Source organism: Prionailurus viverrinus, chromosome C1 (assembly GCF_022837055.1).
Source record: "Prionailurus viverrinus isolate Anna chromosome C1, UM_Priviv_1.0, whole genome shotgun sequence".
Taxonomy (NCBI): Eukaryota; Metazoa; Chordata; class Mammalia; order Carnivora; family Felidae; genus Prionailurus; species Prionailurus viverrinus.
This window is the reverse complement of record NC_062568.1, coordinates 169,838,385-169,854,796: the sequence shown is the minus strand read 5'-3', so window position 1 is coordinate 169,854,796 and position 16,412 is coordinate 169,838,385. Positions and strand designations below refer to the sequence as shown.

General features: G+C 44.0%; 1 protein-coding gene across 3 annotated transcripts in view; it reads right to left on the bottom strand.

The window, feature by feature from the left end:
* Positions 1 to 13,116, bottom strand: part of USP24 (ubiquitin specific peptidase 24) — a 142,571-nt gene extending 129,455 nt beyond the window's left edge. For all 3 annotated transcript variants that reach the window (XM_047869446.1, XM_047869447.1, XM_047869448.1), the window contains exon 1: positions 12,710 to 13,116. In XM_047869446.1, coding sequence (XP_047725402.1) covers positions 12,710 to 13,030 — 321 coding nt within the window. In that variant the 5' untranslated portion in view covers positions 13,031 to 13,116. The remainder of the gene's footprint in view (positions 1 to 12,709) is intronic.
* Positions 13,117 to 16,412: the final 3,296 nt, after the last annotated feature.

The following is a 16,412-nucleotide window of genomic DNA, read 5'->3' as shown; positions in this document are numbered from 1 at the left end:
GGTAGGAGAAAAAGCATGCACACAGTCGTTAAAAAAAACAAAACAAAACAAAACAAAACAAAACAAAAAAAACTAGCATATTTAAAGGCTGGTTTTTTCGGGGCGCCTGGGTGGCGCAGTCGGTTAAGCGTCCGACTTCAGCCAGGTCACGATCTCGCGGTCCGGGAGTTCGAGCCCCGCGTCAGGCTCTGGGCTGATGGCTCAGAGCCTGGAGCCTGTTTCCGATTCTGTGTCTCCCTCTCTCTCTGCCCCTCCCCGTTCATGCTCTGTCTCTCTCTGTCCCAAAAATAAATAAACGTTGAAAAAAAAAAATTTTAAAGACTGGTTTTTTCAAGTTATTCTCTAAGGGTTAATCAATATACACTGTTTTATTTCTGTACTCATTAAGATATTTAATCTAAGGCACATATTATGCTGTTAGCATATTGATACCTTTCCAAGGTATCATTAAAAATGTTTAATTTCAAACCTACAAGTGTATAACACATCCCATTGATATTTATTTAAAAAAACTTTTTTTAATGTTTATTTTTTAGAGAGAGAGACACACAGAGTATGAGTGGGCGAGGGGCAGAGAGAGAGGGAGACACAGAATCCAAAGCAGGCTCCAGGCTCCCGAGCTGTCAGCACAGAGCCTGACATGGGGCTCCAACCCACGAACCGTGAGCTCATGACCTGAGCCGAAGTCAGATGCTAAACCGACTGAGCCACTCAGGCTCCCCCATCCCAGTTGATATTTATAATAAACACTGTATCTGATACGCAGAAAAAAAAAGTTAAGGAAGAGATACACATGTAAAACAAATTAGGCGGTATACTGTTTCAAGACATTTGCATACTGATTATTGAGCTTATTTTTAAGTACCCAGTGCATGTGTGCAACTGTGGGTGGACCAAGGATATCACTAATCCTGATCAGCTATACAGGGATGCTAAAGTGGACAGACACAGACCTTCACAAGTGACAGCACTTACTCAACCTTCCCTTCTTCAACCCTTACTACCTTTTATAAACATCAATAACCACAGACATTAAAAAACACTGAATGAGAAAGCAAGACAAATACTTGGAGGGGGGGGAAATGAATCAAATGTCAACTTTGCCCATTTAATGCAAACTAATACCTAACAAAGGAAATGGTGGTGATTAAAATACAGAGAGTTTACGAGGAAGGATATATTAAAGATGACCTACAGTCAAAGACTTCCTCATGTCAGAAAGACAGCGTGAAGAATACAAACTACACGCTGAGAGAGGCAGAAGGCTAGACTCCCTTCCTGACTTTGCTAATGATCCAGGGTCAAGGTCCTCATTCCTAAATTGGCAAGATTTAACACCACAAGATCCCCATGGTCCCTTCCAGCTCTGAACGAATCTTCCATTTTCACCCTTACATTTACCACTTTCAGGGGTTTTTTTCTCGGAGTAGGGAGAGGGGAAGACAAGAAACACTCTCAGTTCTACAGATAATTTTTCTGTCTCATAAAGTGTATCTTGCTAAGCATTCTTGATATTTCTCTCCCACATTATAATCACTATGAACTGGGTGAATCTCTGGTCATCCTGCACTGATCCTCATCTTTGATCCCCCTTAACAAATGCTTAGAATTCCTCTATCACAGACATGGTTTATACTCAGCCATAAAAACCTCAAGAGTAATGAATAGCAAACAGGACCCACTTGTTACTCTGCACAGATGTAAGTGTATCTATACACATAACATGAACCAATTGTTTTTATGGCATACGTTGCACACACACACACACACACACACACACAGGCCTGGCGTGATTTCAACACTTACAGTACCAACTGCCCAATAGATAACTGACATTTTCTCAAAAACAAATATGATGTCGAAAGGATGAAACATAGGATGATCTGTGCTACTGTAACTCCCCAAAACACTTCAAATGAGGCAGATATGAAAAGTAAATCTTACAAAATGAAAATTACTAATATTTTTAAAGTATTTTAGGAAAGACAGCCCACTCCGACGTAAAACTGACCACAAAAACCAAAATACTAATAATAAACTAAGGACTTCTTATGTTACTAATCCCAGACAAGTTTTCATTTACATAGTTACTGCTATTTCTATCATCCTAAGTCTTTCTAAAATCAACACTGCTCTAGCTTTAAAACAGCCTCTTTTGTATTATCCACAACCATAAGGAATGTTTAGCCTGAAATCAGACCAGTTTCTAGAGAAATTTCTCATTTCTGGTAAAAACGCATACCTTCATGATTTTAGAACAAAAAGTAACAGAATTTGAAGGAAACAATTAGCACCATTCTTAGAAGAGGTACTAGTTGAGAGAAACAACAACTACTAATATTAAACATCCAACAAGTAAATAAATACAAATTCTGTACATTCCATGGTGCTAAAGACGTTATCACTTGAGAAAAATACCACTTGATTTCCTGGCAATGGATCCCACTAGAAATCAAATTACCACAAAAAATCCTTGAGGCACTATTTAAATGCTTTTGATAGATGTAAGCTCTTTCGTATTCAACCCCCGATTCTTCAAAGCGTCTAGTTTCTGAATTAGAACATCATGATGTATTCCACTTAGAGCACAAGAAATCTACCAGACTTCAAACAATCACAGAGAGGACACTATGTGTGACTGGTTCACCATTATATTCCCAACACTTAGCTCAGTGCCTAGCACACCATCACTGCTCAATAAAAACCTACGGAATCAAGGGCTGTTTTGTTAAATGGGCTATTTACTGTTCTGTTGCTCTAACAATTTTCAGCTGAATGTCTGTTTTTATCACTAGAATGTGAACTGTATCATTATGTCAGACGTATCTAGAGTTTTTATTCTGAGAACTCTTTAATTATCTTCCATTTAATAAGAATACCAGAAACAGCCATCCCACCCTCTTAAAATTGTGCAAAAAGACATGAGAGAGTACTGTCCATTAAAGTATATAAGTGACAGAAAAAGTCGAGGGAGTGGAATGCTTCTTGGAAATAATGGATGAGATTGGTTTGGAGCCTACTAAGAGCCCAACGATCATGAGTAAAACTGCTTTAGGTCACAGGAAACAGGTGACAAGGGAAGGCTGTGTTGGCCAGACACGCATCTCTACTCCATACCTTTGGCAAAGCAAAACAAACAAAAACCCCTCTGCTCTAAAGACAGCTGGTTTCAAAATATAGTTGCAGACCTTTGAGGGTCTTTAAATGCTGGCAGATAATCTAAAGGCCAATTAAAACATACTGGAGTCACCCAAAAGAATATCCTAAAACCAATCAACAAGGCAAAATGCTGAGATACTCGATGGCAGGGGAGAGCATGCAAAAAAAAAAAAAAAAAAAAAAAAAGAAGAAGAAGAAGAAAAAGAAAAAAAAGAAAAAACCCCACTGAACAGAAACTCTATTAAAGCTTAATCTCTGACTCAAATTTGGAAAGTCCTACTGAATCACATCTTCCAAGCCATGGTTTTCTTAGAACTAAAAATAATTGGAAACTAATAAGTAGATAATCAAATATGAATTCTAGGTTAAAAGAAAATTGTTCCCAGTGATATGCTAGGAAATAGTAATCTTTTTTTTCTACATTTTAATTAGATAAAACACAAATGAAACAATAGCACAATTATAAAATAATTTTGGGGTCTAGGCAAAATTTTCCTAAGACTCACAAAATAGTCTTTTTTTTTTTTTAAAGCTATTTCCATTTTAATAAACACCATAGTTTGGTTGGTCTTTTTGAATAAAGTTTATATACGTTTTTAAATCTCATTAAAAATTCGTTTTTTAAAAGTTTATTTATTTTGAGACAGAGGAGAGGGAGAGGGGCAGAGAGAGAGAGAGAGAGAGAGAGAGAGAGAATCCCAAGCAGGCTCTATTCTGTCAGTACAGAGCCCAAAGTGGGGCTCAATCTCATGAACCATGAACCTGAGCTGAAATGAAAAGTTGGATGCTTAACTGAGTCACCCAGGAGCCCCTAAAATTTTTTTTAATTGAGAAATATAGTAATCCCATTAGCCCAAATAATAGTATTAATACTTTGGCACCAGCTTACTTTAAACATTAAGCATATATATTTACATACGCTGTTATCTGAGAGGCCTCTTCGCTTTTAATTTCTCAAAGAAGTCAATGAATGAAAAAAATTAACTGCAGATCTAGTCCAAGATCACACTATTTTACAGATGAGAAAATGGAGACTCGGGGGCAAACTGACTTGCCCAATGGAAGAGTTAGCAAGCAACAGAACCCTGAACAAAAGGTACCATCTCCCAAACCACAGGTTCAATCCTCTTTCCAGTTATCATTTGACTTTTTATTTCATTTAAAATTTTCTTTCCATTCATTTGTCACTCTATCCAATCAAATATTGTGACCTGGGGTGCCAGAGACAGAGAGAGCAAATGAGACCTGTTCCTCAAGCCTAGTGGAAAAACAGATACATGCAAGGTAAACGTAACTTTTTAAACTAAAATATGACCACCACTTTACTTTTGCCTTAAAGAGATATGGCACTGGAGCTAACAAGAATGAATTGGTGTTAGGCAGATGGAGACTGGAGATAAGGAGAGCGAGTGGGCCAAGAGATGGCCCCTGAACTGCAAGGGAGAACACAAAACTGGAAGTCAGGAGATAGGAACAGATGGGTAAGAATGGAGACCTTGAAAGAAAAGAAGTTTGCATTTGGATTTTACCTAGAGAAGATGAGGAAGCACCAAACATTTTTGAGCAAGGTTATCCTGGGATTAAAATTTGCATTCTAGAGAGATCATTCTGGTGCCAGTGAGTGGCAGAGAGAAAAGGTAAGAAAGGAATAGAACACAGAGCAGTAACAATGGGGATAGACAGAAGAGGCAGGAGAGATATTTAGAGAATTAATAGGCTATACAATAAGAAAAGAAAAGAAAGAGTCCCAGAATAAATTAAACAATTGCTAGATGATGTTGCCATTTGCAGCGTGGAATGCCTTGAAAATTTCTAGGATCTGTAATAGATTTTAAATCGTTACCAAAATGCTTCACTCTAGATTTCCAGCGACAGGTTTCAGAAAGCATTTCAGTTTTCCACCAAAACTGACAATGTAGAGATGAGAAATGAGAAGGGGGGGGGGGGGGGGGAATGCTGACCTGTTTTTGAAAAGCTGGATTCTTAAAAGCACACAAAGCAGAAACTGGAAAGTCTTGACAACAGAATATCTAACCAATAAATCTTTCTGAAAAAGATTTTAATTTCAGAAACCATTTGGAAACTTATGATAAAGAATGCACTGGGGCACCTGGGTGGCTCAGTCGGTTAAGCAACTGACTTAGGCTCAGGTCATGAGCTCGTGGTTCGTGAGTTCGAGCCCCACGCTGGGCTCTGTGCTGACAGCTCAGAGCCTGGAGCCTGCTTCGGATTCTGGGTCTCCCTCTCCCTCTGCCCTCCCCTCCTTGCACTCTGTCTCTCTCTCTCTCTCTCTCTCAAAAATAAACATTAAAAAAACATTTTTTAAAAAAGCACCATGCCTTTTACTCAGTTTTTTGTTTTTTGGTTTTTTTTAGCAAAATATTTCTAACACAAACACCTTAAACTTAAGTGAAAGCATATCAAATAGTGTCAACTGAATTTTATAACACAAATAACTGGCTGTGATACCACAGAAAAGCAAACTGGGGTCTGAACAAGGAAGCTCATCTTTAGAAGTGAGAAGACTTGGGTGGGCACCTAAGAGGTTATTTATCTGTTAATATTTATCTGTAAGAGGAAAATCAAATCTTCAACGCAGTCCTACGAAAAGATTCCACAGAACTCTGCATCACGGCTGAAGCATTTCAATTTCTGGAAAGATTACCAGAATAATATTTCGACTTAATTGTGTTAGCTCTTCTCTTCAGAACAAACAAAAATAAACCAAATGTACAGCTGTATGTTCTATTAACCAGCTTAAAGTTAACAGCTAACACCAAGTAGATTCCACGTCCCTTACACACACACACACACACACACACACACACACACACACACACAATGTAAGCCAATGGTGGAAGCCAGGTTTCCCATTGCTGGATAGAGAAGTGAACTCACAAACATACCATAAAAACAAAAAGGCTACAAAACGCTTTGCCAAAAACTCACCATAGAGATGATCAACACTAAACAATAAATAATGCCTCCTACTGCTATCATGCTAATTAACAAGTAATTTTCATAAATCCAACTGTGAGTAAAAAATGTTCCAATACTAAGCAATAAAAATTCTTATGATACTAATGAGAATGAGAATTACTAACTTAAAAAAGAAACTAACCCTAGGAGGAAGGTGAGAGAAAACATTTATTCTTTTAAAAACGAAGCACAACCTTCTTAGCAGGGCCTTAGCAGTCCAGAGCCCTTCCACTGAAATGCCCCATGTGTCTGAATTTCCAAGGCACCTGAAGCTTACTTCCTCATGCGCCCAACTTTCTTCTCCTTTCCTTCTCTTGGTTAAAAACTAAAACCTTGCTAAACTGTACTCCACATCCCTGACCCATTTTTTTTTAAGTTTATTTATTTCTTTTGAGAGCAAGAGTGCATGGGGCAGGGGCTGGGGGAGAGAAAGACAGAGAGAGAAAGAGACTGAGAGAGAGAGACACAGAGAGAGAATACCAAGCAGGCCCTGTGTCCAGCGCAGAGCTCAATCTCATGACCCTGGGATCATGACCTGAGCTGAAATCAAGAGTCAGACACTCAACTAAGTCACCCAGGTGCCCCTTCCTGACCCTTTTTTTTTAATGTTTATTTATTTATTTAGAAAGAAAAAGAGAGCACGCATGTGCTCCAGCATGCACAAGCAGGGGAGGGGCAGAGAGAAAGAAAGAATCCCAAGCAGGCTCTGCGCTTAAAAAACTGAGCCACCGACACTGGGTGTTGTATGGAAACCAATTTGACAATAAATTTCATACATTGAAAAAAAAAAACAAAACAAAACTGAGCCACCGAGATGCCCCAGCGACCCTTCCTAAACGGCATACTGGAACCTTTTCTTGAGTGCAACATCACTAAGACCAGCCATCCTCTGGGGTCATGAAGCACACAAAGCTGTTTTATTTGGACCTGTACACATGGGCCGTCCCTCTTTGGTTGGGCCACTTTTCTTTTCTTTTTTTTTTTAACGTTTATTTATTTTTGAGACAGAGAGAGACAGAGTATGAACGGGGGAGGGGCAGAGAGAGAGGGAGACACAGAATCGGAAGCAGGCTCCAGGCTCTGAGCCATCAGCCCAGAGCCCGACACGGGGCTCGAACTCACGGACCGCGAGATCGTGACCTGAGCTGAAGTCAGACGCTTAACCGACTGAGCCACCCAGGCGCCCCTGGGCCCACTTTTCAACTTTTCCTGTCCCCTCCTGTACCACTGAACTGCTACCTGTCACTTCTCACTACTATCAAATATGGTTCCCTCTAAATGCTCATCGCCTCGTGTTGGGACTGCAACAAAACCTCTTCCAATTTGCTAGGACATGGAATAACAGCATTTGCATGAACTACGTTTTTTTAAAAAAAGTTAAAACAATAAATGAGTGAAACGCATGTAGTGAACGCACTGAATGTGGGGGGATGTTTTGCAATGGCTCAATTTTACGTATTTATGTATCTACTTACTTCTCTCCGGGTTCAAATGTGAAAATTTCCTGGACAACTGAACTCCAGATATAAATAGTATTATTGGACTAAATCTTTCCAACTATAGTTCTTATCAGAAGTAAAAACTTTTCCTCTTCATACTCTGATTCAAACAAAATCAATGTTATACGGTACCTGGCAGTAAGTACAGAAGTATGTAGTACGCTGATGTCTGCTATTTAAGTTGTATTAAAGTTGAAATCCTTGCTTCAAATTGTTAAAACTGAAACATTTACTTTTCGAACATCGCAACTGGTTTCCAGTTTTAAGCTAACGGCACCATTATGCTGTATAAAACTGTCACTACCTACTATGATTCTGCTAGAACTGCACTCAATAACACACAAAAGGTGCTTCCTTTGTGCCAAATTACACTCGTTCTAACAGCATATGGCCAGGTAATTATAAGGTGAGAAGCCAACTGTTAGATGAACTCATAGGCCTAATTCCCAAAGGAGATTCGTATACTAGATTATAAAGAAATACTTATTTCAAAAATTAGGCTATGCTAATTAACCTTGCAGATTCCCTATTTTTATGTCATCACTTTCAACCAATTTTTTGGAATTAGTTTACTTCTTAGTTTAAAATCTGTATATGGATTCTTCTTTTTCCTTTTTTTTTAATTTACCAAATCATATTTGATATTTACCCCACACTCAAATGTAGTAGGATTGTTTTATTTGAGGAATATGAATTTTAAAATAAATAATATAAGCACTGATGATACTAAAATTTTAATTCATTTAGAACTATCACATACTATCAAAGGAAAAAAGAGAGGCAGAAATGAGGTAAGTTAAAGAACTACAAATTAATGTGATTTAGATATACTGGAACAGGACCAACTGTGGGGCTTTAATTAAAAGAAAGAAAGAAAGAAAGAGAGAAAGAAAGAAAGAGAGAAAGAAAGAAAGAAAGAAAGAAAGAAAGAAAGAAATCTTGCAAATACTTTTCACAAAATATCCCCAGAAGTTAGGTCCACATTAAAAAAGGAACAAAATAAGAATTTCCCAATATTTGTCAGATCACGGTATTAAATGTCACTTCTGGGAATATTATCACAGAACTAGACAGTGAAGAAAGGTATTTCTTGCTGTTAGCTGATATCTCCTTACAAAAAAAAAAAAATTCCATTTTCAGTCTTTTCTAAAAAATAAGACAATAATTAATAGAGTACGTATCGCAATTGTTCAATTGTCTCAAATGCCCACAACAGCACCTGGTTGATTCCTACTGATCCCATGGACCAGATCAAGGATCACAATGCTTAAGAGAGAGATTCTCCCAGCTCTGGGAAGGAGGGAACCAGAGGGCATGCCCTTAGCAGTGGCCATCAGAGTAAGAAACAGGAAAAAATTCTGAGTGGGGGTGATAAACATCTGGATAAGTTACTTAGGGCAGATGTGAGATTCCATTTTCCTAAATAATAGAACAAACTCTTATCTGCCTTCGACAGGTTTTGAAGTAATGCTATTCAGAATCAAAACTGGGTAGTTTCTCAAAGTCCCTTCCAGACACTGAGCCCATGAATTACATGTATCCAACAATACTCGTAGCGACCAAATACAACATGTGTGAAGCAACACCTTTACTTAATTGGAGGATACGGCAAAGGTGGCTTTCTGAGCAGTTTTATGTGTTCTGCTACACATCTGGGTGGGTTTTTTTGTTTTTTTGTTGGTTTTTTTTTGCCCCCTGTTAGCTATCTGGGTGTTTTTTTATCTGCATTCTTCTTGCTTCTCCTGAACCAGAAGTTAACTGCTTTTATTTTCCAAAATTTAATTTTTAAACCAAATCCTAATTACGGCATGGGCCCAAATTACTAAACTGATTTCCCTAACTAACTACATGACCTTGGGAAGTCGCTTCTTGTAAAATGAGAGGCTTGCACTGAGAGCCACTAGAATGTAACCTTCACCTTCACTATCTACTCCCACGCGCCCCCCCCCCCCCCCGCCAGGGGACACTGAAGGTACTGAATGTTTACTGCCTGTTTCCAAACTACAAAAACAAATGTAATCCTTTTTTCCTTTTTTAACGTTTATAATTTAATCTGTTTATCCCCAAAACGTTCTGAAGAAGACACTAAAACTGAAATTTCCTGTGCACCAAAAATAACTTTACAGAATTTAAAATAAGGTACTCATTTTTCAAGAAACAGAACAGGTAGGTTCTATAAGAGCTGATGAACGTCAGCCAGTTTGTTACACTTCCCTTGTCTTCCTCCCCATTAAGCCACTGCTGCAGCCTGACCCTTCTTCATCTGGAAGGAAGGCAGTGGGAGTGAGACAGTGCACAGGCCATGCAGTGAGAAGGCCTGAGTTCTAGATCCGTTTCTTCCATGAACTGGTTCTGTGGGGACAAGTCACTTCCCCTTTGGGCCCCGCCAGGCTGTTTGTTTAAACAAAAGAGCTGAACAAATTCTTAATTTCTGAAGTCTTCCACCTTAAACATCTGTGATCCTTTCATTCCACCCATTATTCTACTCCTAATGCCTTGATTCAGTGCTTGCCATCATTCCTAGCCTAGTTCCCCAGCCTCAAAATCATCTTTTTCCCTCTTAATTTTTCTTCCTTATGCTAAAATGAAGCCAAGCCTAAAACCATGAGGAGAGCAGAGTAAAAAAAGCACACTGTCTCTGAAGCCCTAAGAGCACCAGGTTCAAGAGACTGCCACGAACTAATCGTCTCTCTCAAACAGTGATGTTATTAACGACCTCACTGAGGACTAAAAGAACGTATAGTAAAGCGTCTACTACAGTGCCTGACATGCTGGAGATGCTCAACAACAATCAGCATCCTTCCCAGGATCAAAAGCCTCAGTTTCCTACTGTCTACAGCAAGGATGACCACCCAGCTAGCTGCACAGGTGACAGGCAGAAGATTTGTAAAACTAGAAGCAGAAATTGGGTTAAACGTTCTCACCAGGCTCCCGTGTGCCTGCAAAGTGTCTGCTCTTAGCCCGCCAATATGCTTCTGGGGAAAGCAGCCTCAGCCAGGAGCCCCTCCTGAACTCTCCAAATCAAATGGTGCGGCCTCCCCAGGCCAAAAATCCCCGGGGTCAAGAGGAAATGAAAACTTGACACAATTCTTCGAAAAGATAAAGATTCCCTGGATTTTACTTAAAGTCAAACTCCTCTGCCTGTCATTCATGTGAAAAGATGCCAGTCCCATTTCTTTGCACTTAAATCTACGGACGGTACAGCTGATGGTGAGGTACCACCAAGCATCATTTAATTTGATTTTTCAATTACAGACAATTACAAGGTGTGACAAAAGAAACAAAGAATAAGATTCCTCACAAAATGAGGATACAATGAACATCATAGTTATACAAATACTTGCAGAAAAAGCAACGGCCTTCTCCTTGATTGCAAAACTGGGTCAAAACTGGAATGAGCAAGTAGGGGAGTGATGGGGACTTGCAAAGAGAAGCTCATTTCTTAAAGTGACTTAAGTACACTTACTTAATAATGTGGGATTATTTCCCCAAATCAGGAATAATAACAATCCTCACTTTCACACACTAGTCAATCATACAACCGAGTTACAGGCTAATTAAGGGCGACCAATCACGTTTGTGGAAGTCTGGGCACCTAAAAAATCTTGTGAAGAAACCGTTTTTTCTGAAGTGCCACCTTCTCCCCCCAAGTGACTTCAGCCCGAGCAACTGCTGCAAAAGCATGTAATTAAAAGGATATAACATAATTTAGGGAAAATGCTTTCAGAAGGCTTAGCTTCATTAAGAATTATGCAAATTCAAGTCTCTATTTTAAAAACACAAGCCCACTAATCTGAGATCTGTGAGACCCGCGCACTTCTGGGATTGGGCCAAGCTGCTCTCTACCTGACCCCCGAAATGCACTATTCAGTGAATCTGACCAAAATTCTTCAGGTGAGCTGCCATTTTCCTGCACAGCAATTATTTCACAAGCACTGGTGCTTCTGGTTGATCTCTTTTAAAATTGCAGTTAAAGTCGGTTTTCTTCCCCATGGCCTTTGCTCACATCCCCATCCAAACAGGCCTGATTTTCTCCACCCAGACTTGAGATCTGCGATCAGAGCCATTCGCTTAGATGGAACCCTTTCTCCTTAACAGATGCCTCCACTCCTCCCATTTCTGTCCCACCGTGTCCCCTGTCCCTCTGCACAGCACCCTCAGTATGACTGCAATCCCTTTTCCCCTCTACTTTTCCCTCATTCCTGACCTTGCCTGTGACCAGTACTTTCCTTGCCCAGACCTGGTCCCAGCTTCATCCTTCAATTCCAGGCCTCTTCAGCTTTGAATCCCAACCTGGCCTCTTGCTTCTAACCTCCTCAGTCCAATCCCCACCTGGCCTTATTAACGTCAGTCCCCCCAACCCAGACCTTATTGCACGTAGCCCCCTCCCCCGCCTGCCTTATATCAATTCCTCTCCTCCCTGGTCCCTACCAGCCCCTCTTCATTTTTTAGACCCTGTCCAATCTCCCCTCTTTCCGGCCCTTGGCTAAAAACCCCAGCCCCATTCCTAACCTCAGCAGTCCTCCTCTGACCCTAGCAAAGGCCACTACTCTGGCTGGCCCATCCCACTTTTTCTCAGACCCTGAACCTGGTGCCTCCCCTACTCCTTCGCTAAAAGCCGGTGCCACGAAATCGCCGCCCCCAGCCCGGCCTACGAGTATCCCATTTCTGACCCCTAACACACGCGCCCTCCCCATCACACACTCCAGGCTAGCGCGTCTTTCCTCCCGCATCGCAGATGCACGCCTTGGACCCTCCTTCCCATCCCCGGCCGGCCGGCCCTGCGGCGTGCAGAGCCCGAAGCCCACGAGACCCCCTCCCCACCCTGCCGCGCAGCCCTGCCCCGCGTCCCCTAAGGCCCATTCAGCCCCTCCCGGAGGGGTCCCTCTCCCCACTTGACCCCGGCCCGGTGACCTCCGCCCCCGCCGGGCCCGGGACTCCATTCTCTCGGCTTCCGAGCCAACCCCCGCCCCAAACGCCCTCCGCACTCCCAGCCCAGTGGGGTGTGTCCCCCGTGCCCGCGGAACTCCAGCCGCTGGCCTCTCCCGCGGGGTCACGGTCGCCCTCCTCACCTCGGCGTCCACCACCTCGTGGTAGGCGGGCGGGGGGTCGAAGCCGCCGCCACCCCCGGTGCTCCCGCCGCGGGAGGGGCCGCCGCCGCCGTCGCCGCCGCCCTCGCCCCGCGAGCCCCCGCCGGGCCCGGGGCTGGGGCCGCCGCCGCTGTCCATGGGCTCGTAGCCGCCGTAGTCGAGGCCCGGCCGCTCGTTGGTGAGCAGCGCCACGGCCTCGTTGATGTCGTTCTTGGCCAGGCGCAGGGCCTTGCGGATGGTGGCGGGGTCCGAGAAGCCCATGCACAGCAGCGTGGTCATGTGCTGCTCCTCCTCCGATTCCATGGCTCGGGCCTCCGAGGCGCGCCGGCCGGCGAGCGGCGAAGCTGCGGCTCCCCGGCCTGGCGGGCCGCGCGGCGCTGCTTCCGCGCCGCTCCCGCGCCCGAGCGGGCCCCTGCGCTGCCGGCCTGCGCGCTCCGCTGCCGCCCGGCCAGGCTGGGCGCGGGCGTGGACGCCGGGAGCCGAGCGAGGGCGGTGGGGCGCTCAGGCGCGGCGGCGGCCCGGCCCAGCCCTGCGCGCCGCCATGTTGGCCTCCTCCTCCGCCTGCGCCTCCGCCTCCGCCTCCTCCGGCCCGCGGGGCCGCGCCTCCGCTCCCGGAAGCGGCCCGGGCCGCCCCAGGTTCGCCGAGGACGGGCGCGGGTGTTGGGGGGGGGGGGGGGGGGAGGGCTTTTTTTTTTTTTTTTTTTAATTTAGACAGCAAAGGGAGGGGCCGCGCCGCGGAGCGTCTCTGGGGTGAAAGGGCCGCGCAGACACCCGGGCGCAGGCGAGGGAGGGTCCTTGGCCGTCGCCACCGCCCGCCTATTTCTCCGGCAACAGGTTCCCGCGGGAGCCGGACGGGTGGAGGCGAGGTGCCCTTCGCTGCGCGGAACGTCCCCGAAGTCCCCCGAGGCGTCCGTGCGGCCCAGCCCCGACGGCGGTCCCCTCGCACCCCGAAGCTGCTCAGAGCCCCCGCTGGACTCCTCTCCCGGCCTCGCTCGCCCCCGCGCGCCCGAGACGCACCCCATCCCGGGTGGGATTCATTCGGCCGCGGCTGCACTTCGCCGCAGTCCCAAAAGAAATTCGCCCCGAACCACGGAAATTGGCCCGCCGCGCTGCCTGAAATACACCCCAACGCCCACCTCAATTCATGCCCACACCGGGCACATCGGTCCACCGGGGCCGAAAATCACCCCCACGCAACCCGACCCAGATCCCTCCGGCTCTCCCTGAAACTACCCCAACCTTGCTGAAATGGATTCCCAGCCCTCGCTGAAGGTTCCTATCGTCACTGGCCACCTGCCCCTCACCGAACCCCACCGTATTCCACCAAACTCTTAACACTGAAATCCCCTGGGCGTCTGAAACGTATTTTTACGAACTCAGAATCCCAGCGCTAACGAAAACCTCCGAAAACCTCAGACTGCCTCCCATGGCCAGCCACAGACTCATTCGAACTCCTTGGACCTGTGCTCCCCTCCTGATGCTGAGCCACCTACTCACACTACTGTATCTCTCGGCTCAGGATTCTGTTTCTGCCTTTTGAAGGAGAACCCTGCCCCCTCTGTTTTTCTGCCCTTTACGGGAGGACCCCACCGCTGTTCCTTTCTCCCTTTAAGCACTCATTCCTCTTCCCTTTGAGGCCTATTTGCCTTGCTTTCTCTTTCCACCTTTAACATTAGCCCCCAGAGGCTGCGTCTTTAGTTTCCTTGACTCCACTATCCAAGCCTTGGCCCTTGCTCTTTTCCCCCTTCAGTTTCCTTTAATTCATGCTTCTAGGTTCTTTCCCCACCATCTCCCAAGATCCTGAAGTCTCTTCTTTACCTCACTACGTATTTGTTAACTCAGCTTATCTCCTAATGCCCTCACCCTCGTTTCTTCCAGAACCCTGAAGTCCACTAACCTTTCTCATCCCATCAAACCCCTCCCTGTGACAGCCCAGCACTTGCTGAAATCTCCACCTGTCCCAAATCTTAAATTAGGGTCGGTACCCAGAAAATTCTCTGCACTCTGTTAGCACCTCTTCCCCTGGACCACAGAACCCTTCTTGCCTATTACTTGCTACCTATATTTTTAAACACCAACAATTTGATTTCCAGGGTGAGTTCATCGCTGTTTACATTTAAATGAACTGACTGCATTTGTTGTACTGATTAAAGGTTGTATTATGGGACAAAGGCTAGGCCTTATCCCCAAAGGAAGTAAAGTCAGTTTGTGAATGGAAATAAAACAAATCCTTCTTCTTACATTTCTTAAACAGTAACAACAACAACAACAACAAAAGAACCTACCAGGGAAGAATGCCTGGAACTGAATCAGGTTCCAAGGTATATATTGAAATAAAATTTTACTAAGTGGCATTAACTTTCAAGTACCTCAATGGTGCTTAAATATTTATGTGTGGTATATGAGGACCAAAAGTAATGTAAACGAAACCAAGTAGCCGATCATGAAGCATATGCCAAGATACTTCATTTATTCAACAAATATGTGCTATTTATCAGGCACCAGGTACCGTTCTTGGCACTGGTGATGCAGGGCTAAACAAAGCTGACAAAATTTGATGATGGAAAAGTGATGGCATTCATTTTCGCCCGGGGTCTGCCGAGTTAATTCGGTGACCAAATTAAGAAACGGATTACGAGGGGGGAATAAGTAACAGGTAAAGGGAAAAATTGTTTGCCACTGAGATTTGAGACAGAACCCAAGAGGTAATGAGACTGAGCCGGCCAACTCAGATGGCACATAAAAAGACTCATCAACAGTGGCAGGTTTATAGAACATGACAGAGGGAGCTGTGCTGAGCTGAGAAGAGGAAGCAGAGAAGGAAGCAGAGAAAAACAAAGTCTGTGATAAAAACTGGAAAGGAGCCACAAAAGGCTACAAAAAACAAGGAAGGCCATTTTTGAACCGGATCCTGGAGTGGCTGAAAAGCCAGAATGTCATTTGAGGATGCAAATAGTTGTAATCACACTTTTTTGCATGTAAGAAAGCAAGTGAGGCCTTAATCCCTGTCGAATTGGGATAATAGGGGAGGGGCCCGTGGTGTGAGTAGTCATGCTTCCACTCACATTTTAATTTTTATTGCAGTAAAATCTTGAAAATGTTACAAGGACTAAGAAATTTTAAATAACATTCAGTTCACATTTATCCTTCTCTAGAATCTTCTAGAAGAAAAAAAAAAATAGCCAGGTCTTGAAGAGAGAGGTATGATGAACTGTGTGGAAGACAAAATATGAGGGCTTTCTAATATTAACAGGTAATTTTAAAAATATTTAGTGAGGGTTTATTTTGAACCAGGCTGAGGACTAGAGAGACAACTCTCGGTGTCTAGGGAGCAAGACTAGAGACAAAAAGACTAGAGAACAGGACACAGTTCCTGCCCTTTTAGAACTTGCTGTCTTTAAAGGGAGACAGACAATAAAGCAGTAATCATAAAGAGTGGTAGGTGCTTTGATAGGGAATTTCAAGATGTAAGGGGCAAATTTCTTGCCTTCTCTGGGGGTAAAATTACTGAGCGTAGGAAATCTGGACAATTTTCCAGAGGGTATTTAAACTATAATCTGCCAGGAAGTAGGAAAGCCAGGAAAATGAATATGACATGAAAAGAGAGCGATCCAAAGACTACAACGGTATGTGCAAAGGCCCTGGAGTGAGTAAGGGGAAAGCAACTGAGAAGAATTAAAAGCCA